Source organism: Poecilia latipinna, unplaced genomic scaffold (genome assembly GCF_001443285.1).
Source record: "Poecilia latipinna isolate Pla-1442-1.1 unplaced genomic scaffold, P_latipinna-1.0 Scaffold2105, whole genome shotgun sequence".
NCBI classification, from domain to species: Eukaryota; Metazoa; Chordata; class Actinopteri; order Cyprinodontiformes; family Poeciliidae; genus Poecilia; species Poecilia latipinna.
The window spans coordinates 44,158-67,063 of record NW_015114721.1 but is presented as its reverse complement, the minus strand read 5'-3'; the positions used below and the strand labels follow the sequence as shown (position 1 = coordinate 67,063).

At 42.9% G+C, this 22,906-nt stretch overlaps 2 protein-coding genes across 3 annotated transcripts in view; one reads left to right on the top strand and one right to left on the bottom strand.

Moving 5' to 3' along the window:
- Positions 1-12,442, top strand: part of llgl1 (LLGL scribble cell polarity complex component 1) — a 39,734-nt gene extending 27,292 nt beyond the window's left edge. For both annotated transcript variants that reach the window (XM_015017110.1, XM_015017111.1), the window contains exons 12-24: positions 1,234-1,399; positions 2,869-2,973; positions 3,728-4,020; positions 4,760-4,910; positions 4,984-5,122; positions 5,590-5,903; positions 5,980-6,171; positions 6,246-6,318; positions 6,453-6,567; positions 8,368-8,432; positions 9,761-9,896; positions 9,974-10,056; positions 11,160-12,442. In XM_015017110.1, coding sequence (XP_014872596.1) covers positions 1,234-1,399; positions 2,869-2,973; positions 3,728-4,020; positions 4,760-4,910; positions 4,984-5,122; positions 5,590-5,903; positions 5,980-6,171; positions 6,246-6,318; positions 6,453-6,567; positions 8,368-8,432; positions 9,761-9,896; positions 9,974-10,052 — 1,828 coding nt within the window. In that variant the 3' untranslated portion in view covers positions 10,053-10,056; positions 11,160-12,442. The remainder of the gene's footprint in view (positions 1-1,233; positions 1,400-2,868; positions 2,974-3,727; positions 4,021-4,759; positions 4,911-4,983; positions 5,123-5,589; positions 5,904-5,979; positions 6,172-6,245; positions 6,319-6,452; positions 6,568-8,367; positions 8,433-9,760; positions 9,897-9,973; positions 10,057-11,159) is intronic.
- A 1,433-nt stretch (positions 12,443-13,875) lies between these two features.
- The window catches only part of flii (FLII actin remodeling protein), a 19,404-nt gene continuing 10,373 nt past the window's right edge, over positions 13,876-22,906 (bottom strand). The window contains exons 10-31 of the mRNA XM_015017109.1: positions 22,516-22,663; positions 22,274-22,404; positions 21,885-21,992; positions 21,660-21,764; positions 21,389-21,568; positions 21,199-21,281; positions 20,960-21,034; positions 20,666-20,749; positions 20,398-20,569; positions 20,199-20,306; positions 19,924-20,115; positions 18,930-19,028; positions 18,768-18,857; positions 18,548-18,687; positions 17,610-17,841; positions 17,369-17,523; positions 17,214-17,274; positions 17,015-17,143; positions 16,176-16,282; positions 15,976-16,081; positions 15,816-15,881; positions 13,876-15,172 (exon numbers count right to left, since the gene is read on the bottom strand). Of these exons, the coding sequence (XP_014872595.1) occupies positions 15,038-15,172; positions 15,816-15,881; positions 15,976-16,081; positions 16,176-16,282; positions 17,015-17,143; positions 17,214-17,274; positions 17,369-17,523; positions 17,610-17,841; positions 18,548-18,687; positions 18,768-18,857; positions 18,930-19,028; positions 19,924-20,115; positions 20,199-20,306; positions 20,398-20,569; positions 20,666-20,749; positions 20,960-21,034; positions 21,199-21,281; positions 21,389-21,568; positions 21,660-21,764; positions 21,885-21,992; positions 22,274-22,404; positions 22,516-22,663 (2,706 nt within the window). The 3' untranslated portion in view covers positions 13,876-15,037. The remainder of the gene's footprint in view (positions 15,173-15,815; positions 15,882-15,975; positions 16,082-16,175; positions 16,283-17,014; positions 17,144-17,213; positions 17,275-17,368; positions 17,524-17,609; positions 17,842-18,547; positions 18,688-18,767; positions 18,858-18,929; positions 19,029-19,923; positions 20,116-20,198; positions 20,307-20,397; positions 20,570-20,665; positions 20,750-20,959; positions 21,035-21,198; positions 21,282-21,388; positions 21,569-21,659; positions 21,765-21,884; positions 21,993-22,273; positions 22,405-22,515; positions 22,664-22,906) is intronic.

The following is a 22,906-nucleotide window of genomic DNA, read 5'->3' as shown; positions in this document are numbered from 1 at the left end:
AGCAGCCGGAACCTCGGACTGGATCCGACAAGCTGATCCGGCTAAACCTGCCAGGAGTTAGACTTGATCTGGTTTTAGATTTTCATGGAATGATCAATTTAATCAGAAACCAGAGTGTGAAGCAGCATTTCTGCTGCCATTCAACACAAAAACAGATTTCTGCTTTCATTTTATCTGTGAAATGTATCGTTTTAATTTTGAGGTCTGATGCGTCGACTTGGCAGTCCGTGGCAGTTTGTGTTTTCTGGTAACAGCTTCGTTTCAGCCAGCTGTCTGGCAGTGCACAGCAGCAGAACAGACAGAAAGGCAGCGTTACTTTCGCCCTGTAAAAGTTGGGGAAAGCCCCGGCCACTCTGGCTCGCTCTTTCTACCGCGTCTCAGTGGAAGGACTTTGAACCAAACCACAGGAACGACGGGATATTTCAGTGGTTTTCAAACTGCAGCTTTACAGCTTTGCTAATAATTGAGACTGATAACCAGCCCGTGCAAACTGGACGCCCTGAATTTTTGACTTTTAACATGTTCCATGCACTAGCTTCACAAATCGCCCATTAAGAAAGTAAAAACTGAGCAGATTGAATATGAAATTTAGTTGAATATTTTGCACTCTTGCGATTCTTTGTGCATAAAGAAACCTGATTGGTCGATGTTACTATTTTAGTTAAGCTACAAATTAAAGGCTCGCAAACATATTGTGAATATATTGTTTATGCAATATTAGGATTGTTGGAGTTCGGTAGTTGTTTTCTGATGTATTCAAAGTGTTATAAACTTGTATTTTTAATGCCAGTATAATATTTATCCAGGTAGACGATGCCTCAGCTGCAAATGGAAGCAGATATGAGAGGAGAGGGAGAGAAAGGATATTATCATTATAATATTTACCCAACATTTATCAGCATCATAAGGTCTTCTAATATCTTGGAGGGTTTTTTTTTTTTTTTTACAAATAGACACTAGAAGATTCAGTCTCTATGCTGGAAATGTGCTTTTCTATTTGGGAAAAACAAAGAAATAAAATGCGAAATTCATCTAGAAAAGCCGCCGCCACAAAAAGATCAAAGACGAAACATTTGAAACATTTTCATCTTAAAAAAAAGAGAAAGTAAAAGAATAAAAGAGATGGAAATTGTGTTTTATTTTAGAAAAATTCCCCCTCTGATGTGCTGAGCTACACTCATCAGTCATGACTTTGTTTGATTTTCTCTGATTTTTTTCCTCTGACGTTTCCAGGCACGAGGACGGGACGGTGCGCTTCTGGGACGCGTCAGGCGTCGCCCTCACGCCGCTCTACAAGCTCGGCACGGCCAACGTCTTCCACACCGACTGCGACGAGCCGCCAGACCCCAGCAATGACCCTGACATGCAGCAGGAGGAGGAATGGCCGCCTTTCAGGAAGGTACTGACCGAAAGGACGACTCCGACCGAGCTCTCCTCTCCAGGGTTCGGTTTTACCAGCTGTGGGAACCAATTCGGTCCCTGAACGTCTGTGGCCTCGTTTTCCCATCGGAAGCTTTTCATGCGTTTTGATGCCAGCGTTTGTAGCTAAAACTTTGGCTTTGAACATCTGATTGTGGTTTAAATAAGCTGACTTGTATTTGGAGCGTGAGTAATTTCAGCAGTCGGGAAGTAAAGGATTTGGAGATGAGTCGCCACACGTCAGCGAGCGAGTATCAGTGTGTCAGCAGGATTAGCTCACATCAGCTGGAATTTCAGGTGAAACGAAGATGAGTTCAGAAGACGGCAAAAATACAGGCTTGAACACTTTAAAGAAAGGTTTTTGTTTCTTTTTTTTCCCTTTTGCATTGTTTCGTCTTTCCAACTCTCTTGCTACACTCGCATTTCTCCTCTTGGGTCTCATGGTAACAGAGCTGCATGTTGAGGAATGTGGCCCTCATATGGGATGAAGAGACCTTCCCTCTTTTCTCAGCTGTAATGAAAACCAGACCTATGGGCTCTCTCTCTCTCTTTCTCTCTCTTTCTCTCTCTCTCTTTCTCTCTCTTTCTCTCTCCCTCCGTTCTTGTGTGCATGTCTGCGAGTGTTTGCGTTCAGCTTCTCCAGCATTTTGTTTTGCAGAGACTCTGCCTCCATGTGTGCCAGATTCTGCAGGAATTCCTGCCGTCTCTATGTGGGAGAGCGACAGATTAATGTGCATGTTTAAGGGTGGAAGGGCTGCTAATAAACGAGGAAGGAAGGAGGTTCAGGTTGCAGCCGAAATCGGATCGAGACGACTCGGTTCTTGTCCTAGTTTGTGTCAGAAGTCCTCGATTTCCTCATGCTAATGTCAAGATTGTGTCACAAATTGTTAGATGGCAATAAACCACTATTAAAAAACGACGGGGCTGAAATGATTAATCGGATTAATTGCGATTAATCAGTTATTGAAATAATTGTCAACTAATTTAGTAAATTATTAATAGTTAACTGAAGTAAACAGACTTAAAAAAAAAAGACAATATGGAAAAAAATGACCATCTTCAGATCAGTAATTAAGCCAAGACTGTAGAAAGAATATATATATTTTGCATTTAAGATGAAAACACCTTTGTCTGTAAATATGTTCCAGCCGAAACTCCTCAAGTCGTTTTAGCTTCACTGAAAGCATTTTATGCAATAAAATGTTATTTTTTTCTGAAAGTAATTGGATTATTTGTATATTTGCATCCTGAAATTCTGCATAAAAAGGGCTGAAGTGGTTAAATGTAAAATCTGTAGAACGTGCCATTAAAAAAAAAAAAAAAACATTAATCAGAATAATCAAGGGATTAATAAAATAATTAGTTGCAGCCCTAAAAATTATCTATAGTGTTTTTTGTTGTTGTTTTTTCAGGAATGAATGACGGTAACCTTCCTTTTTGCCTGTGCAGGTGGGCTGCTTTGACCCGTACAGCGACGATCCCAGACTCGGCATCCAGAAAATCAGCCTGTGCAAATACAGCAGCAAGCTGGTGGTGGCAGGAACAGCCGGCCAGGTGAGCATCCGTTTCCTCACCTCACCTGTCCAACTCTTTCTATGGCAAAACAAAATAAAACAACCAAAATAAGTAAATGTAGTTTTCAGCAGAGCACGTTCAGTACTCTGTGTAACTACAACATCAGCTTCACTTAGAGAGTCTCCTAATGTTTGACACTCTTTGAAAAGAAAAGTCTCACACTGTTTGCTTTGTTTACAACACACATTCCCTGTGGCTTCATATTTGCTAAGTTTGTCGCATCTATTTTCAAAGCTGGAAAAAATGTTGACGTCCTGCGTCATTGTCATCTGGAAGTGTTTTCCTTCGCTCCCCTTCTCACAGAAGGAACTAAGTGGAAGCAAAGGAAAACACTGATGGAGCGAGACCTGGCCGTCAGTTTTTGTCATGTAAGACGGGTTAAACTCGTGTTTCCAGCTAATGGAGTTGCTGAATTTCAACCAGACCCTGCAGGCCTCTCTACAAGAGGACACTTAGCATGATGGAAATGCCAGTTTATCTGCTGTGATGCTCCGACCGCCGGGAGGCTGGATAAACGTGGAGCCATCACATTACCTTTTATTGTACCTTCAAAGCTTTTATCCTTTGTGCTCCGGAGCAAAACGACAATCAGAAAATGAGTAAAAAACGTCGAACCTCAAAGGAAAACCTTGAAAATGCAGCTTAGACTAATTGAAAGTGCGTCTCGCTGGACATGTTGACGTCACGCAGAGCAAACCGTTTGCCCTGAAATGATGAAACCGTCCCTCCACAGGTGATCGTCCTGGCCCTCAACGACGAGCCGTCGGACCACTCGGTGGACGTGTCGGTGGTGGACCTGCTGCAGGACAGGGAGGGCTTCACCTGGAAGGGCCACGACAAGCTGGAGGCGCGCCTCAAACCCGCACCCTTCCCGCCAGGCTTCCAGCCGCAGGTGCTGGTCCAGTGCCTGCCGCCCGCGTCGGTCACGGCGGTGGCGCTGCACACGGAGTGGAACCTGATCGCCTTCGGGACGAGTCACGGGTTCGGCCTGTTCGACTACCACCGGCGAAACACGGTGCTGGCGAGGTGAGGAAGGCGACGTTTGGGGGATCATGATGGTGCTTGAAGTCCTTGAAAATCCTTGAATTCCAACAAGGTGATTTCTGTATAAAGTCATTGGAGGTGCTTGAAATTTAAACTGAGCAGCTTTGGAAAAAGTTACGTTGAAACCAGAAGAGACTTTTTTTTTTTTCTCACCATCTGAAGTTAAACCAGACCGAAAATTTCTTATTTTCAATCAGTTATTATAACCAAAACCATTTCTATTTACTAAATACCAGAAAGTTTTTAGGATTTAATCTGAGCAGGAAGGTTATTTATGTTCACATGATTTGTTTGGATTGTTTTGATTATTTATTATTCCTAATGGCTCAATGACCTGAATTGATCTGTGTAATTGAAATAAAGGTTTACTTATATTTTTACATTAAGCAACGTTATCGACGTTGTGAGAGTTTTTGTTTTGTTCTCAGACCAGTCGGGTGTGTATTGTGTGTGTGAGACATTTTAAATTTTGTTCTGTTTTATATTAACCTTTCACTGTAGTAGAACGTCAGATACTCTAGCAATGCATTATTCAGAACAGTAAAAAATATCATTCTAGTGAATTTAAACTATCTTTTTTTCCATTTTAAGATGTACAAATGTACAAATCCTTGCATAAACAGCTCATTCTACGTCTTTTGTCATCCTTGTCTCTCATTTTGTTGTATGATTTGTAAATATTGAATAATTTAATCGAAGTCTGCTCCCCACTCTCTCTCAGGTGCACCCTGCATCCTAACGACTCGCTGGCGATGGAGGGTCCGCTGTCCAGGGTCAAGTCCTTAAAGAAATCCCTTCGACAAAGCTTCAGACGCATCCGTAAGAGCAGGGTGTCTGGAAAGAAACGAGCCATCACCACCCCAACCAGCAAGGTGAGACGCGTCCCTCCTGTGACGTGTGGACCGAGCCGGGCTCTGCAGACCGCTAACGACGTCTCTGCCGTAGGTTCAGGAGGCCAACGCGGCTTTGGCAGAGCAGGAGGAAGTGGCTCCTGTGCAGCGACGGATCGAGCCTCGGTCAGCGGACGACTCATTGTCAGGAGTGGTCAGATGTCTCTGCTTCGCTGACACATTTCTGCGTGACGGTTTGTCCTGCTTACTCTAAAAATATAGTTTCAGCATTTATTTTTCTGCATTTGGTTGACGAGCGTCTCAGAAAGTCCTTATCCTTTGATTCTCCTCACGTTTCATCCCATCAAAGCCTCGACGTTTTACTGAAATTTAAAAGTATAAATACCAGTAGAACCAACTTTTGCTGGATTTGCAGCAACAAGACTCTTGGGGTTTGTTGCCACCAGTTTTGCGCGTCTTTAAAACGGAAACTTTTATTCTCGCTTTGTTGCAAAATTGCTCAAGCTGAGTCTGATTGGAAGAAGAGTGATTGTGAGCAGCAAGTTTTCAAATCTTGATGCAAATTGTCGATGCATCATTTAACATTTTTGTGTTGCTGATCATTGTTAACATGACAAAGGTTTTTGGGGTAGGAATGGTTTTTAATTTCACTGTATTTCGATGTTTATCACTCTCAACCCGGTGTGTGTGTATGTGTCAGGTACACACCATGGCCCCACGCTTTGGGCCGGCACCAACTCGGGCAGTGTGTACGCCTACGCTCTGGAGGTCCCCGGCGTGGGATCGGGCCGCGCGTGTGAGCGGGGTGGAGCGAACGAGGGCGGCACGTGCGTGGAGGCGGTGCTGGGTAAGGAGATCCAGCTGATGCACAGAGCGCCCGTGGTGTCCATCAGCATCCTGGACGGGCGAGGGAAACCGCTACCGGATCCGTACGAAGCCTCACAGGACCTCGCCATCGCTCCGGACATGACCAACGCTCACTCTGTCCTCATCGCCTCGGAGGAGCAGCTCAAGGTGCAGCCAGAAAGACGAGTTGAGCTTTTGTTCATCGCTCCCAAAGTTGCAGTTTTTAACCGTCCTCCTCCCGCAGGTGTTCTCGCTCCCCAAAGTGAGCGCCAAGACCAAGTTCAAGTTGACAGCTCACGAAGGCTGCCGGGTGAGGAAAGTGGCCTTGGTTCTCTTCCTCTCTGCTGCTCAGGAAGACTACAGCGAACACACACTCGTCTGCCTCACCAACCTCGGAGACATGCACCTCTTCACCATACCTGCCCTCCGACCTCAGGTAGGAGCAGGACGACGCGTCCCGCCCAAGGAGATTTCACCGTGTGCTCCTAATTGTGCGTTGCGTGTGTCCAGGTGCGATACGACTGCATCCGCAAGGAGGACATCAGTGGCATTGCGTCCTGTGTCTTCACCAAAAACGGGCAGGGTGAGGCTCCGAAAAAATCCTTCACCGGTTAACAATCAGACACGTTTACATCCGAGAGGCACAGAAAGCGATTCGGTCTGGCCGAATCCTCCTCCATCCCCAAAGGTTGATGTGCGTTTTGTTGTTTTCCGCAGGGTTTTACCTGATCTCCCCTTCAGAATATGAAAGGTTTTCCCTTTCTGCCAAGGTTCTAACAGAACCGCTCTGCTCTGTGCAGCTGGACCGACCACTAGAGCCCACAGCTACCAGGTAACGCACTCTGAAAACGTGCAACTTTGAAGCTTTCGGCTCTTAAACTTTTACTCTATAATACAGGAACATTTAATTATCTACTGGAATAATTCTTCATATATTTGGACGGATCAGAAATGACAAAAACTAACGAGATGCTGGAAACGACTATTGTTGAGGCAGAAGGAGTTGGTCTAATAGAGTAGCTATTATAGCCTGAAATACCAACTTAATGTTAAACATGTTGCAGTTATCAGCGTCCGCAGTGTTTGTGTTTTATTTATTTATTTATTTTTTTAAAAGAAGTTCCATGAATGATCCTGGATTCCTGAAACACTTGAAAGCACTTTGCACTAATCTGAATGAGACTAAAATCAGTAAATATATTTGTTGTTTATCTCATATTTCTATTTATTCAACACTTTGGCAGCAAAAAGGATTTTTGAATTGAAAATGTTTTTGCCGATGTATGTTTTTTGATTAAAATGCGCTTATTTACAGACGCTGAAACTGAACTCAATTAAAAATTTTGAGTCCTGCAACTAAAATCAATATCTGATCTGATCACCAGGAAATCAACCTAACTGACTCCAGTCACAGGCCAACTCATCTAAAACAGGGAAAAGTCTGACTTTTATCCAGTCATTGAATGCTCCACAAGTGCTACCAGCTAAATTCTGTTATTCTTTCTATTTATTTAAGTTGAGAGAGAGAGTGCATGACTTCCAGCAGATAACAGGAAGGCTTAACGTGTTGTAGCAAATATGCTGTGTAATCGTAATGACCTGCTTTCTACAGCTCTGTTCTTCTAATCTGTGCTAACAACGTCGTGTAAGGAGCTAAAGAGGTTAAAAATGGAACTGTTTGTTTTGTGATGACAGTAAATCGGCTCTTCTCCAAATATGAATCATTATTCATAACCAGAAGATTCAAGTAGGCTGAAAGTCACTGTCAGTAGTCAAGAGTTCAAAACTGAAACTCGAGTCAAAGGCAGCAGCAGGTCAGTTGGTGTTCAACATCTTTTGCTTTTTCTTCTAAATATTCTAAGGTCTCTGCTCTGTCAGTCTCTACAATACAAACAGAAACCAGAGTCTTTCTTTATGATATCTAAAGATATGAACCACTAATGGTTGCCAATGCTCCTTGTGGTGGAGAGTTACTGAGTTTCTCATATTCAGGCTGCTGAGCGGCTGAAGTCATGCGTTCAGCAGCAGTGAAGACGAATTCCTCTTGCAAAACAGAAACAATTACTTTGCTCACTTCCCAAACGATAAAAACTGTAATTAACACGAGTTACACAACAGAAACCGATCTTCTTTCCCAACTTTGAGGCCGAGTCGCTTGCTTTGGGTTCTGGATGAATCCGTGTTCTTCTGAGGACTGAGAGTGTTTACTTCTGTTCGTCTAGAGGATTAATTGCATGTTGACGGGTCTTATCCAGGCCGATCACAAAACTCGTTTTGCAATGTAGAGACTCGATCAGCGACGCTGAAAAGTGTTTCTTTTCTTTTCTGTGTTTTTCAGCTTTCAGTCCAGAGTCAGAACAAGCAGGCGCTGTTTGAAAATGACTCTGTCCTCATGAAAATAAAACTCCATGTGAAGGTTAACGACATGATCCTTTCAGAAACGTCTTTTTGCTGCTGTTGATCTCTAATAGTTTTGCCGTCAGTAAAATCTACTAAGCCTGCTGTTCTCCTTATGCTTCACAACCAAATAAAAACTAAACTGTCACTGAGCTTTACTACTGTATTTGCTGCCAGACTAAGTGTTATATATGTGTGTGTGTGTGTGTGTGTGTGTGTGTGTGTGTCTCCACAGCGATGGTACTACAATGCACCCGCAGGCCAACGGGACCCACAGAAACCAAACGGGTCAGGCTGAGGGTACGTCTGATCGCACCCTCTCTTGTTCTCTTCCCGCCCCCTCGCTCTTCCCTATCTATTATAACGTTTTTATTTTTAAACAACTCTCTGAAGCCTCCAAAACCCTGACCATGCCTCTCAGGGGGGGCGAAGGGAGGCTTGTCCTGTCCAGTCTCCATGGCAACCATTGAGCATGCCCCAGTTGCCTCTCCCATCTCTGGCAGGGAGCACCGGTTGTTGTGGAAACGGCTCAGTTTCTTTTATTTTCTGTTTTTTACCCTGCACTTTCTGGTTATTTGGCAGTTTTACAGCAGTTTTTAAATATTGACATTTTTATATGAGCCAGCTTTCTAAATGCTTGAGTGTAGTGATATTTTTAGCCATTTAGCCAATATTCATCATTGTAATTAATGCTTTAGAAATAGATGGGTTTTTTTTTAAAACATAGCTGCTTTAAAGTGCAGCACTATAACAAACTAAATGCAACACATAACTTTATTTGTTTTTAAACATGCAGCTGAAGCTAAATTTTTACAAGAGATGTATAAAAAAACTGTTTAGGTCAGTTATGATGACTACAATTATTTTCTTGTTTCTAAATGAGAGAATAATGAAAGATGGAACTTTTAGGATGACTTTATTTTTTAAAGTTCAAACTTAGAAGTTTATAAGCTTTTAGCAGAGTAGCAGAGGTCGTTTTTTGTTTTGTTTGTGTTTGTTTTGCAAATGAAATATTAGTCATGTTACCTTAAAATGAAGACCAACTAGAAGTTTGAAAAGTTAAGCTCAGTCTGGTTTAGCATCACTCAGCAACTTTCAGATTGTGTCTTTAGCTGCATTTCCATTAAACTTAAAATTGCGCAATTTGACATTTCGAAAATAAATTTGCTTAATGAAAACATGGCAAATAAAATTTTTTAAAAATGCTTGTTTTCGATATAAAGTTAGTTTTTGCGCTAGGATGAAGTGTGTTTTTAGCTTTATAGAAGCTAGTACGTTTCACAGCGCTGCAAGGGAAACGCTTTTTTCACATCACACTCGTCATGTGATCAACAACCAGATGTTACTACTGGCAGAAAAGATGAAAACAGGAAGTGGTAGGAGAATGATGGCGCTGCATGTTTGTTTTTTGTTTTTTTGTATTTTTTTTACTTAATATGTGATTTTAATTGTGAAATAGATTTTTTTCCTCCCTCTCCCCCGACTTTAGCAGAATATCACAGAATTTAGCCCACATTTGCAATGGAAACGCATCTTTACACCAAGCATGTGTCTCCCTGCCACACACCACGATCAGCAGCCCGGGTGCAAAGTGAATCATTTACGATGTGCGGATTCCTTCCCCTCAGGGCGAACGGAGGCGTCTCCCTGCACCCTGTCTTCTCCCATCCTGGAGACGCCGCTGGACTCCCCCCTCAGCTGCGCCGACCTCACCCTGGACACCACCGGGGAGATCACCGTGGAGGACGTCAGGGACTTTCTAACGTAAGCGCCACACCACAAGTCTCCGCTCGCGTTTCTTCGGGAGGCCCCAAACCAATCGGGAGCGCCTTGTGTTTCAGGACCGTGGACGAGGCCGAGAACAACCTGAGGAACATGAAGGAGGAGGAGGGACGCTCCGCTGGCATCCTCATCAACTGAGGAGGTGAGGAGCAGCTGCTGCTTACAAAAACTGAAGCCGCAGATTGGCTTTCGTTGACGGACGCGTCAGACTGGAGGGGTTTTCTTTGCGCACGCACCTGTTTGTGATTGAGCCGGTCCGGTGTGTTCGAGCTTCAAAGAGCGGTTCTGTCTGGGCGCCGCATTCCAGGCGCCGTCAGCGGTTCGCTCAGAGGCTCGCACACACACACACACACACACACACACACACACACATTCCCACATTTCCATCCAGCAGTGTGTTTTAAGACCGACATAGACAAAATAAACTGCCCGCATAACAAGAAGTTAGACATTTAAGTAAATATGGTTTTGTAGTCATAAGAAATGTCTTGATCTCATCTTTATTTTTGGCTCTCTACTGCCTCCTTGTGGGTCAGACTAGAAGCTCACACACCGCAGATGCATTCTAAACTGAATGTTTTTTTGAAAGTATTTTTATTGCCTCATGTTTTAAAGATTGTCAACCCCCAAAAACGCTTTTTTACCCCCCCCCCCCCCCCCCCCCAAAAAAAAAAAAAAGTTGAAATCTGAAATGTGTGGGGGGCATGTGTTATCCGCCTCCCTGATTCAATCCTTCACTGAAACAAAACACTGATGCAATTGTAGTCATTTGGTACATGAGTCTATTAGCTTTGCCCATTTCTCCATGTTGGATTTGATGGAAAATAAAAAGATTTAAGTGCCTCACCTCCCTAATGGGTTGTTTTTACATCTGTACTTTGACTAGGCCACTCTAATACACAAACATATCTTATCTAAACCGTTCTACTGCAGCTGTATTATTCGGGTTGCCCATCCTGCCATATGTTGAAGCTCTTCCTCAAGTCTTTGCTGCCCCCTTCAGGTTTTCCTCCAGGAAACAGATGGACTGTGTTAACTAGTTGCACGTCTTCTGAGTTGCACTTTATTTAGGGGTGTCGGAGTAAAGCTGGTCACAAGCTGGTTTTGAGCAGCCATTTTGTCTTTAAGTAGGTGAACAATGACACCGCCGTCTCTTCTGAAGTGTCACGAATCTGTTTCTGTCAGCGACGTCTTTTCTTCAGCCCGTTGATGTTCACTCATGATTTCTCTCTGGTTTCGTTGAAGAGCTTCCTGGAGCAACTCGAGTGGTTTCCTCTGGATTTCAGTGCTGGACCACAAACATCTGCCATGGAGCCACCGAGGATCTCTCCCTCTTTGCCCTTACTGACCTGGTACAAGCAGGGAAGGAAGTCTTGTAGATTCCTCCTGCTGGATGAACAAACTGCTTACCCATAACCACTTTGGAAACGCGACAGTGCCCCGCTCCACACATGCAGACACAGAAGGCCCAGCATAGGCAGCATCACGGACGGACACGTCCTCCTCCTCTGCGCTCTGAATGCGACCCGGCTAACTCTGTGAGGTGTCTGCACGGTTGGAGCCGGACGCGGTGCTCCGTCGCTAAACGTGCCACTTAATGGGATGGAATCGCAGTAAAACAGAAGGTTCGAGGTTTTAAGCGTGGTTAAAAAAAAAAATTAAAACAAAAAAGGTAAATGAAGTATTTTTTTGTGGGGGGGAAGTTGTAGCATCTCCATTCTTCTGGATTCCAACGAGAACTGCTGATTTTTTTTTTTTCTTCTTTTTTTGGCTATCCAGGATGTGAGAAAGTTTATGTTGGCATTGAAGAAACGAGTACTGGAACAATGTAGGTGTTTTATACAGTTAAGATTGTTGCTCTATTGAATGTTTTTACGCTTGTATGAGAAAAGTCTAGATATTTTAATAACAAATAGTTTGGGGGGTAAAGAGGAATATCCCACACTGTGATTTAAAAGGGAACCACCTGGAGAAATTATTGGGAACCAGCGCAAGATGATATTTACCGTTTACGTAGCAAATAAAGTTCGACTTTTGATCATCTGGTCAAGTTGAAAACTGGGATTTAAATAAAATGCATAGGAATAAAATTTGGAGAAAGATGAGGGAAATGTAAGTGGTTCAATAAGTTCGTAAAGTGTAAAATGGTGCATTGTGGGTCATTTAGCCAGTGAGCTTCCATCTGCCATGTTTTTAAACCCTTTTAAAGTTTTACAGACTCTCTGGGGGTCAACAAGGTCAGAGCCCTAAAAACAAACAAAAGGGCTTGGAGTACAACTTCACTAATGTAGCTCAGCTGGTAGTCTCATTGAATCACCTTTGTGTTTTTTTGTTTTGTTTTTCTTTTTTGTGTGTGTCCTGAATGGGACATGTCATTAACCCTTTCATGCTACATGCAGCACAGTTTAGCATTTTAATCCCGCCAAGGAGAAGAGTTGTTCAGTTCCATTTGTAGGAATTAATGAAGCTGTTTAGCATTTTGGTTGATGAACAATTGTGAATGTTAATAAAATGTATTTACTCTGAAACCCTCCGTTTGTTCGTCATAATTTATAACTGCGAACATGCTAAATTGAGAGACGCTCAGATTACACATGTTCATCATTGAACAGATTGGTTCTGCCATGAATTTGTACAGGGAGCAGAGTCGCACCGTGTAAGAGCAGTCACTTCAAAATGGAGTTCATTCTTCCGTTAAAACCGTTCCTGTCTGAATGTACTTTCACCGGTAAAATTATCTTAAATACAATTTCTACAAAGTAAATTAGCTCAATAGAGCCTTTCTGGCTGTGTCTAACCACTAGAGGGTGTCCAAGCTCTAATTAGAGCCTTATATCAAGCTAGTTAGCATAGCCCCTGATGACGACAAATATTTTTTCTGAAACAGTAATTTGCTTCCCTGCCATTGGCTCATTAAACAGCGTGTGCAGAAGCGTTGACGGTTCTAAGACACGCCTCCTGGCTCTGATTGGTTGATTTCAACCTGGCTTCAATCTGACAGCAGTAGAACCACAGGCAGGAACAGCAGAGCTAAACATAATATGAGAGGTCCCATAGGCCAAAACCTACAAACTCTTATATTTATTATCAAACTCTCTTACACATACTGTCAAACTATCAAACCCTCTCACATTCACAATCAAACCCTCTTGCACGTACTGAGAGTTAGATTGCAACGGAAGTTAACTTAAAATTTCAGTTTCTGATTGGACCCCAGGCAGGCTTTTCAAAATAAAAGCGGGCCTCCGGTTTATGTTTGATTCATGTTTCTCTCCTGCGGCTTTAAAGATTTAAAACTTTGTGTTAATTGATTGGCTAAATGTTAGAGCCATAAATAGGAAATATTTAAGTTATTTGTAAGATGGTTTGTTTGTATTTTATAAAATTTAGTTAGGACGATTGATATTTGTTTATGCATTTTTATTGTGCAATTTAGTTTTATTTTGAAAGGTCTAGGGAATGACACAGATATTGGATCTGTTGCCATAACACTAAAGGAAATCATGTATCAAAATAAATTAAAACAAATTATGTTGGCAAAAAATTCTGTAAACCACATATGTGCTACCTCAATCAAAATTGCTGACATTTGACATGCAAAAAAAAATCTTTCAGATTACATAAACAATACCTTACCAGGTACTTCTCTGACTTCAGGATGATACAGGGATACCTATAAGTCCAATTTTAACTGAAGTTGCACATATGTGCTTTACAGCATTTTTTGCCCACACAATATTTTTTTTTCAGATACATAATGTGTTTTTGCATAGCTTTTTTTTGATAGCTTGAACAAAGTTTATTACAACCCTTAAAAATGATTTAAAACAGATGCTGAGATTGTATTGGTCGCTGCAGGATCTGTTCTGAGTGTCAAAACAAATTTTTAAGATTTAAGAACGAAAATTACAGCCTGGTCTGTATTCTAACTCGATGCTAAACAAGAACCAGAAACACAAAGTTGATGTGATGTTTTTATTTTATATAAAATACATAAATAAAGCATCTGCAGGTGGCATCAGGAGCGTGTGCGCGCGCATTTAGAGACACGGATATGTGCAGGAATCACACGCCAACAGGCATATAAATCACCTCATAAAAATATAAAGAAGTATGGGACATATTGCAGTCAGCTGATCCCTTCCCCGGACCAATACCTGCACTCTACACAGGTCACATGATCACAAGATAAACTACAGTCATCTGGTGAACTTGATTCGACTCCATGGAGCCAGAAGTCCCTCTTTACATGGAGACACGCGTGATATGATGAAAACACTCTGGTCTTCTGAAGATCTGAGCCTGGTTGCTGTAAAACGCCTCCAACAGAAGAATACAGTAAGGTTATTTAGTTTCAGCCTCTCCCAGGCTCTACTGATTGCACATTGAAACAAGAAAAAACAAAACAAAACAAAAAAAAACGTAATCTTGCAGTCTGACCTCTAGAAAACGTCTTTGGCCAAATAGATGTAAAACTAGATTTTCACAACTAAACAGCAAGAAACAAAATCACCCACAGCAAAGAGCTGTTTTGCATTCAGGATCAGTGGGAAATTAATACAAGAAAAGTGACAAAACTAAAGAGAAGAGCGCTTTAAAGTGAAAGGGGGGGGGTGGGGGGGGAGCGTAAAAACATGTAATAAGTATTAGGCTGACATTCCTCAATTTCCTGTTTAATCCCTCAAAGTTGAAAAATATCAACAAAAAACTAAATGTGTGCCTTAAAACTGCTTGGGTAAGCTGAGCGAACGGCACCTTGTCCCCCTGAAAACCAGTGAAAGCAGCACAATAAGAGACGATATGTCAGGTGAAAAACCTTCCCTTAGATTTCATAAATCCTCTGTACATTTTAAAAGATAATTCTCTTATTTAACAGTAAAATTCAAGCTTGTGTAAATAGAAGTTCATAGAAAAAAAAATTGCATTATTTTTGCCATCATTCTCAGACTTTAAGCATCCAGGATTTTTTTCTGGAAGATTTGGGGACGTTGGGTTAAAATCCTGGTTGGTTTTGGCTGCAGGATGGAGGGAAAAACAGGAACCTCAGATTACTGGTTTAAACAAAACCCCTATGTGGCAGCGGATTGGCTGGGTGGATGTGTGTGTATGTGTGTGTGTTCGGCCTATGAGGGGGGGGTTTTGAAGGGCCCCCAGGCGTGGAAGCAGCGGGTGAAGCAGTGAGGCTCGTTTCCCTTCCGCACCAGGCGCAGCTTGCGCGGATACTCCGAGTCTTTGGCCCGCATGTGCTGGATGTAAACCTGGAGAGCAGGAGAAACGTTTACAGACTCTAAGAAATCAGGTAAAAATATCAGGTTACATGAGTTCCAAGGTCATTTAAATTAAAAGTAAAGCTGTGATTCTACGATATTCATCGATTTTTTTTATGTCAAATCCACATGAATTAAATGACAGCTATCACACATGACATTTTTTACCCAGTTGCACATGTACATTAAAAATGACATGTAATGAAACAACCAGTTGCAATTAAATAATGAAATGAAATAGATTACATTATCTAATATCTAATGTAATGTAATAAGACAAAAAAGGTTCCTTTTCTACATAACCAAATACACAACATCAAACAACTAACATTAAAAAAAAGCAAATGTATAACAAAAACAACATTTATTACTCCATCAGTTCAATTAATTCAATAAAAGTCTATGGAACAGTCAAAATGCCACCAAAATTACTCTGTATTGAACCGTATCGAGTAGTATTGTTTGTTGAATATCGTGACAAACGATATTATATATATATATGGCATTACGAGCAGAATATCGTATATCGATATTCTTCGATACACGATATCGATATTCGCTAAAGCCCTAATTAAAACTAGAAAACATTAAAGTTTGTGAAAAAAGCTGGCGGATCCGGGAAGCTGCTGCTCACCTGACAGGCTTTCAGACTCAGTTTTATCTCCACCTGGCTGGTCTGAGTGCCGACCCACATGTAAACCTGCAGAGGAAGGAAAAACCCAAACATGCTGAAGGATCAGTCGGGAGCAATCGATCCAATGACGCTGCGTTGAGGGCTGACTGAGCTCGCTCACCTCCTTGCCGTTGTCCAGCAGCATGATGTCGTCGTCGGCCAGGTCGTCCTGGCAGAAGTCGGAGCATTTCTCCGACACGGAGAAATAACCCTTCTCGTTCGAGCACCTGGGACGAGAAAAGCCGTAGAATAGGTCAGTGATCACTGAGAGGTTCCTGTTTGACTGTAGAGGAAGTGACACGGCTGCGGCGGCGCTCTCACCTGAAGAGCCGGGCGTACTTCATGTACTCTGCGTCTTCGTCGTACTCTTTCTGAGATCCGATCCCGACCCAGAAGAAGTTCTCCGGCTCCTCGCCCTCGTTGATTACCTACCAGATGATTTTGTGGTTTTTAAATCGACAAATTTAAACATTTTAATTAACAAATACAAAAACAGGCCATCACACAAAAGACTGTAAAGACAAGGTTTTCATGTTTTCTATAAAATATGGAGGGCCATAAGTGACAACATTATCTAAATCATTAAAGGATGAATTATATGTACCATGAAATAAATAAATGTTTAATAAAATGCATAAGTAATTCATCTAAATATTAAATGCAAACTTATTATAGCTGATAGAGGAAGTTAATAAAATATGTTTTTAGTTTTTTTTTTTAAATTTATTTCAACCGTATTCACATTCACATATCATCATATATATTTTTTCTATAACCATTTGTTTGAAAAGGAGGTAGGTGGAAGTATAAAATTATTTATTCCCTTTCTTTTACGTCTTAAACTGTAAGGATGGGAAAAAATCAAAAGGAAGGACAGATGGGTGATTTTTTTTTTTTTTGAATATGCAAGCGATACGTATCTTCCCACCTGTTGCAACAACACACATTTCACATTAGCTAACAAGAATTTAAGGAAGCCCAATAACTCTAGAACACCATAACCAGGGAAAATAATAATCAAATCATTTTCTTATTCCAGACTTTGAAAACACTTTGAATCCAGGAACCCTATAAAGATGTAGGCTGAAAATGTTCGCTCAGTGAATGCAACTTAAATACATAAATTACAACATCTAACAGACATGGAGCCTCTGTTTAACCTGTTTGCTGTAGGTGTCGTCAAACATGGAGTTCATGATGTCCTCGGCCAGCTTGGCCTCGTCGGGGTCGGCGGCCCGGCCCACCCAGGTGTAAACGATGCCCTGGTTATCCGTGCTTTCGAATGGCACCTGAAGAAAAACCTCATTCAGTTTCCGTCAACTTCAACTGGAATCAAACTTTTTCTTTTTTAATCCAAACCTTGAGTATGAAGCAGAACTCAGAGTTGAGATTGCTGGAGTCGGTACCGATCTGGATGGTCCTGAGCGACGGAGAGGAAAACAAACATGTAAAAAAAAAAAAAGGGGGGGGAAAGAAACAACCAAACAGGAAGCCAACAGGCGATGGAAGCGCACCTGGTGCAGAGCGCGCTGCCGTTGGTGCGGATGTGATAGAGGGACGGCTGGACCGAGTCGGTGTTCTGTTTCCGCTTCCCTTTGTGGATGATGAACTTCCTCTTGAAGTGCGACAGGAATTTGAGGTTCTCCTGCTGCTGGGTCATACGAACCACCTAGAACCGCGAGAACAAGACGAGAGCTCAGAACCCGGATTGGAACCAGAACCAGAACCGAACTGGGATCGTCCAGTCCGTCTTGCCTTGAGTTTCCCAGGGAACAGACTCTCAAACTTCTTCTGCAGGGAGAAGGTGAAGGTGAGCCAGCCCATGTTGGACGCCTGCCGGCCCTGCCAGAAGTACACCACGCACTGGAAGTCTTCCTCAGGCTGTTTGTCCTCCTCATCCTCGTCCCCCTTGCCTCCTCCTCCTCTGCCGGCCTCTCCGTTCTTCTTCTCTTTCTCCTCGTCCTCGTACTCCACGGGAACCCAGTATCTGAAACAGACCGGTCAGATTAGAGCACATGGGTCAAACTCGAGGTCCGGGGCACCAAATCTGGCCTGCCGTAGCTTCTTGTTGTGGCCCTCAAGAGTCCAGGTGCCAAATTATATCAACCAGTCCTCCCAGTTTCCTGTGGTTGTGGAAATTCACATAAAAAGAAAAAAACAAAAAAAACTGCAGATTCCCACATTTTTTCTCACTTTGCATAACTGCAAATTTTCCACAAAAATGATCAAAAGCATTGGGTTTAACTGACCACCAAGTCCCACCTGTAGGTGGCAGTATTTTGTACTTTTACAACACAGCTGCCTCAGGCTTATTTGATGTCAAGTCATTAGTCCGTGATTGGTTAAGTAAGTCACAATTTACGTCACCCATAAACTTAAATATTGCAAAATTCCTTGAAACTATTTCTAAATCAGCTCTACAAAATTTGTGATTTTATTGCCCTCCCAAAATAACAATAAAAAAAAATTTGCAAAATCCGAACATGGAAAGATGTAAAATTTTAGGAACTACTTAAACTGCAAAAACAGCTACTTGTCAATAACAGTTTGTTGACGGGTTTTATCAATACGTTCTGGCCACGACCGGCCCTTTAAGAATATTCAGGATCTTGATTTGGCCCAAAACGAAAACGAGTTTGACACGCCTGGATCAGAGCGACGCGGGAATGAAAAAGCAGATGAGGGCGGCCTACCTGCACAGGAAGACGTAGCAGTCCTGGGTGTAGAAGTGTCCGAACTCCTCCTCGGGAAGACGGGTGAACTTCTTCCCCTCCAGGACGAAGCCCTCCATGCCGTCCAGATCCTCGTTCCACTCCTCCATCAGCTGCTCTGCCTAGAAACGGGAGGAGCTCGTAGCCGTCACCTTTACACAGCGGTCACAGAGCGGCAGCCTGGCAACGGCGCGGCGTTTACCTCGGTGAGGGGCATAGCGGGCTGCCGGGGGAGGAACAGCGCCGTGAGGTCAGCCTTCATCTGGTCCTTCTGCTCCGAGTCCTTCTTCACCTGAGAGGAAACGCGTTAGAAATCGTGTCTTGTCTGTATTAAAATAAAAATTTAAAAAAAGCGATGTCTCACTTTGCCCTGCAGGTTATCATTTTGCTGCACAGTCTCAGCAGCTCTGGTGTAGTCCACCTTCAAAACGTCGTCCCAGTGCTTAATCTTGGATTTAACCACCTTAACAACGAGGAGGAGGAGAATTAAAACACACAAAGGGTTGAAAGTCACATTAATAATTAATTCAGGGCTGGGTGATTAATCTAATTTTTGAAAGATCTGAATTATTATTTTTTTTTCTACCAATGCGTTTCCTTAGTTCAGGGTAATTTCAACATGCCCAAGGCGGCCGTCTTGTTTGGCACGCTTGTTACAGCTTCTTTTTATTTGGACTTTGAATTCATGTCAACTCCACAATGGAGTATTGAGGTCAGGCTAAGGTTTTTATTTAGATTTTTATTAGGAGAATGAAGTTATAATGATATAAAAAATACAGTGGTACGACGGAATCAAAATAATACAAGAATAAGGATATTTTAGGAGAACTCCAACATAAAAAAATGGGGAACGCCAACAATCTTGTGAAATTTTACAGAAAATACTTAATATAAACACTTTAGAATCTAATTATTATCAGTAGAGGAACTTTGAAACAGTTGTGCAAACAACTGTCTGTTTAAAAAAAACAACTAAGCTGCTGACGTCAGGCTCTAATAAAAGCTTTTTTTTCTCAATAAAACTTTCTTCTTGCAATTTTAAGTCGTTTTTTTCCTGGTAAATTTGTCTTTGTTTTCTGCTAATATGACAATTTTCTCGTAACTAAACAAAAATTCTTGTAACACTGATACTCTGTCGTACAACTCCCAGAAGGAATGAGTTGAGTTAAATAAAAGCCAATTTCCTCTTTTTTTTTTTTTTTTTTTTTTTTTTTAAGAAAAGAAAACCCCCCAAAAAAACCCAACAAAGATTAAAACCGGTAATGGAATAAAACTAAATAAAAACTGGACATTTTATTTCTAAGCTGCATTGCCCGGCCCGAAACCAAATGGTCAGAAACAATCAGGCAGACGTTCACCTGGCACTCGGTGCCCTCCAGGTTGCGGGTCACGCAGGCGTGTTTGGGTCTGTGCAGCATGGAGCAGAGCTCCTGACCCAGCTTCAGGGCGGCGGCTCGGACCAGACGCGGAGACTTCCTGCCGATCCAGATGAAGACGTCCGACCAGCAGTCCAGGATATAAACGCCTTTCGTGTCCAGCAGGGACTGAACCTGAGCCGGAGGGAAAAGTTTGTTATTTGCAGACCGGGTCTGTTCTCCTCCTTCACCTCCGCTGAGCCGGCAGACGAACCCACCAGTCTGAGCTCAGGCAGGGTGTCCAGCTTGATCTTGTGATCTTTGTGCTCCACAGACAGCTTGTAGTTAATCTGAGGCAGCTCCAGGTAGCCGAGACCAAGGCCGACCTGCAGGAGAGAGGAGTCTGTTGAAGCTACGCTACCCACACTAGAAAAAAATAAAACATTTCCTGAGTTTGGAGGCGACTGAATCAGTTACTTTGTACAGTTTGGGTCTGATGGGGGAGAAATCGTCTGGGACGTGTTTCTTGATCTCCTCCGGTTGTCCTCCCAGCGCCTCCCAGAACCCCGGAGGCTCCTGGTTCTGCATCAGGGTCACGATCTCTGCCTTCCCTTTCCGCTCGTTCTTGTTGATCTTTTCAGCAAACAGCCTGGCGGATTTCAGCATCACAAATCTTTGCGTTGGTACACAGAACTACTTTTTTTTTCTCCCTCGTGCGTTACCCTCTTCTGCCTCGTTATCTCACCTGGCCTTCGTGGTGCCGCCGAGCGTGGCGTTGGCTCCTCTCCAGATGAAGATCTCCAGCCCCGTGTCCAGCAGGAACACAAAACTGCAAAAACAGAAATTAAGAGTTTCAGGTAGGGGCGCAACACTCTTCGGTGTGGATGCTGTCAATGCAGGAAGAAAACTACAAAACTGCTTCCCCCTGGCCTCCCTCCTGTTGCCAATGACTAACTGAAGAGGTAAAAGCCGTTTAAAAAGTTCCCTCTGCCATCAGTTTGCGTTTGTTTTGAAATGATAACGACGATGTGTCTCTCACCGAGGGTCGAGTGAGGAGCCCTTCGCCGGCACCGACTCCAGTTTGATGTTCTTTTTGCCGTAAACTCGATACAACCTGACAAAAAGACGAGAGATTAAACATCAGGGCAAAGAACATCAGACTGAACAGCTCTTCATCTCACATCTACTGGTTAGAAACTCAGAGCTTTCTGAGTGATTTGTTTTCTAAAGAGTTGCCAGAATTTAAAAAAAAAAAAAAAAAAGGAGCTTCAGACCCACCTGGTGGTGTAGTGTGTGTCCTCCACAGTGTAAAACCCGCTGGATGTTCCTCCCTCGATGTAGGAGATCTCATTGTTAAATACCTGCACCCAACAGGAATCATCTCAACAGCACGTAGCGGCTACGCTAACGGGTTAGCCGCGTGCTTTCAGGTTAAATGCGCTCGCGTCGGCTTTCGGGTTCTACGTACCGCGCTGAACTCCTCGCTCTCGTCTCCCATCTCCTCTCGGATGGTCCGGCCCTCGGCTCCCAGGAAGTTCCTCAGGTTGACGGCGTGGATGGCCGAGCCGGCCTTCTTGTCCAGCGTCGCCTCCTGACCGATCCAGTAGTAGATCTGCCAGTTCAATGCTCCGTTGTCGTCCAGGATGGTCTGCGTCCGCAGGAGGAGAAAACGTCACACAGAAGTCACCTTCAAGCCGTTCGTCATCCTTTCTAACGGGACGACAGGCGCTAACGGTCACCTTGAGGATGATGTAGCAGTCCGCCTCGTAGAACTTGCCGTGGAAAGCTTCGTCCACCTGGAGGGGAACGAAGTTCTCAATCTGAAACACAGTCACTCCGGGAATCTGGGGAAGACGAAACAGAAAAGGAAGTTAATTACACAAAGCGCAGCTGAAAGAATCCTTTTTTTTCTCACCTGCAGCTTTTGTTTGAGGCCATTTTCTAAAAACAAAAATAAACCTCACCTGTCCCACGTCTTCCAGGAAGAACTCGGAGTAATCCAGCTGAGGTTTCTCCAGGCTCTTGTCCCAGCGGCGGACTTTTAGGTCGCCATATTTCAAGTCCCCGTTTTCCTACGAAATACATAGATTTCTTTATAAGCATGTTTGTTTGTTTATTTTTGTCAAACATGTACGCAATGATTTAACAGTACTAATAATATGTTAAAATGATAATAGAAACCTTTTTTTGTGTAATGTACGTTAAGAAGTCAGTGCTGTCGATCAAATAAAACTTTTTATAAACAGAAAAAACGGGTTTAAATTTTTCAGTTTGCAAACCTTCAAACCGAAAACAGTAAAACTACAGAAGGTTTTGTTTTTCACAGACGCAGTCGTCTGACGGTTTTTCTTACCTCCATGTTCTTCTTCTCCTGAGCGACGTCGCTCATGCCTTTCAGGACCTGCTTTGCCTGATCGTCCTGCGACGAGTCTTTCTTCCTCCTCAGCCTCATCTTCCTCGCCAGGGGATCTCTGGGGCTGGCGCCTGAAGACAAACGGATACAAATGGAAGATTTCCAACACAAACAGCTTTAAGGTTTAAAAAAAAAAAAAAAAAAAACCCCACAAACTTTGAGGCAGAGACTAAGTCACGCACCTCCACCTGCAGCAGCTACGACGGCAGGAGAAGCTCCGGCCAGACGCAGCTGGTTCTGGAGGGAGAAGTCGATGTTGTACCACTCTGCTGCTCGGTCTGCCGGCTTTGGCGGCATCACCAGGTTGGGGTTCTCCCGCACGTCCAAGACCTACGGCAAGAGAAATGTCTCACCGCCGGGACTGAGATTTGGTCTCGTTTTGCGGTAAACGCGAGTAAAATGCTCTAAAATAAACGCATCTTGAATGGAGAACTGAATAATTTGTGAGAGGAAAGGAAAAAAACCCTGAAAAATTCAGATGTTGAAATTTTTTTGCAGCGTTTGCATTAAATTAAAGAGAAAACTAGTTTTATATATATATATATATATATATATATATATATATATATATAT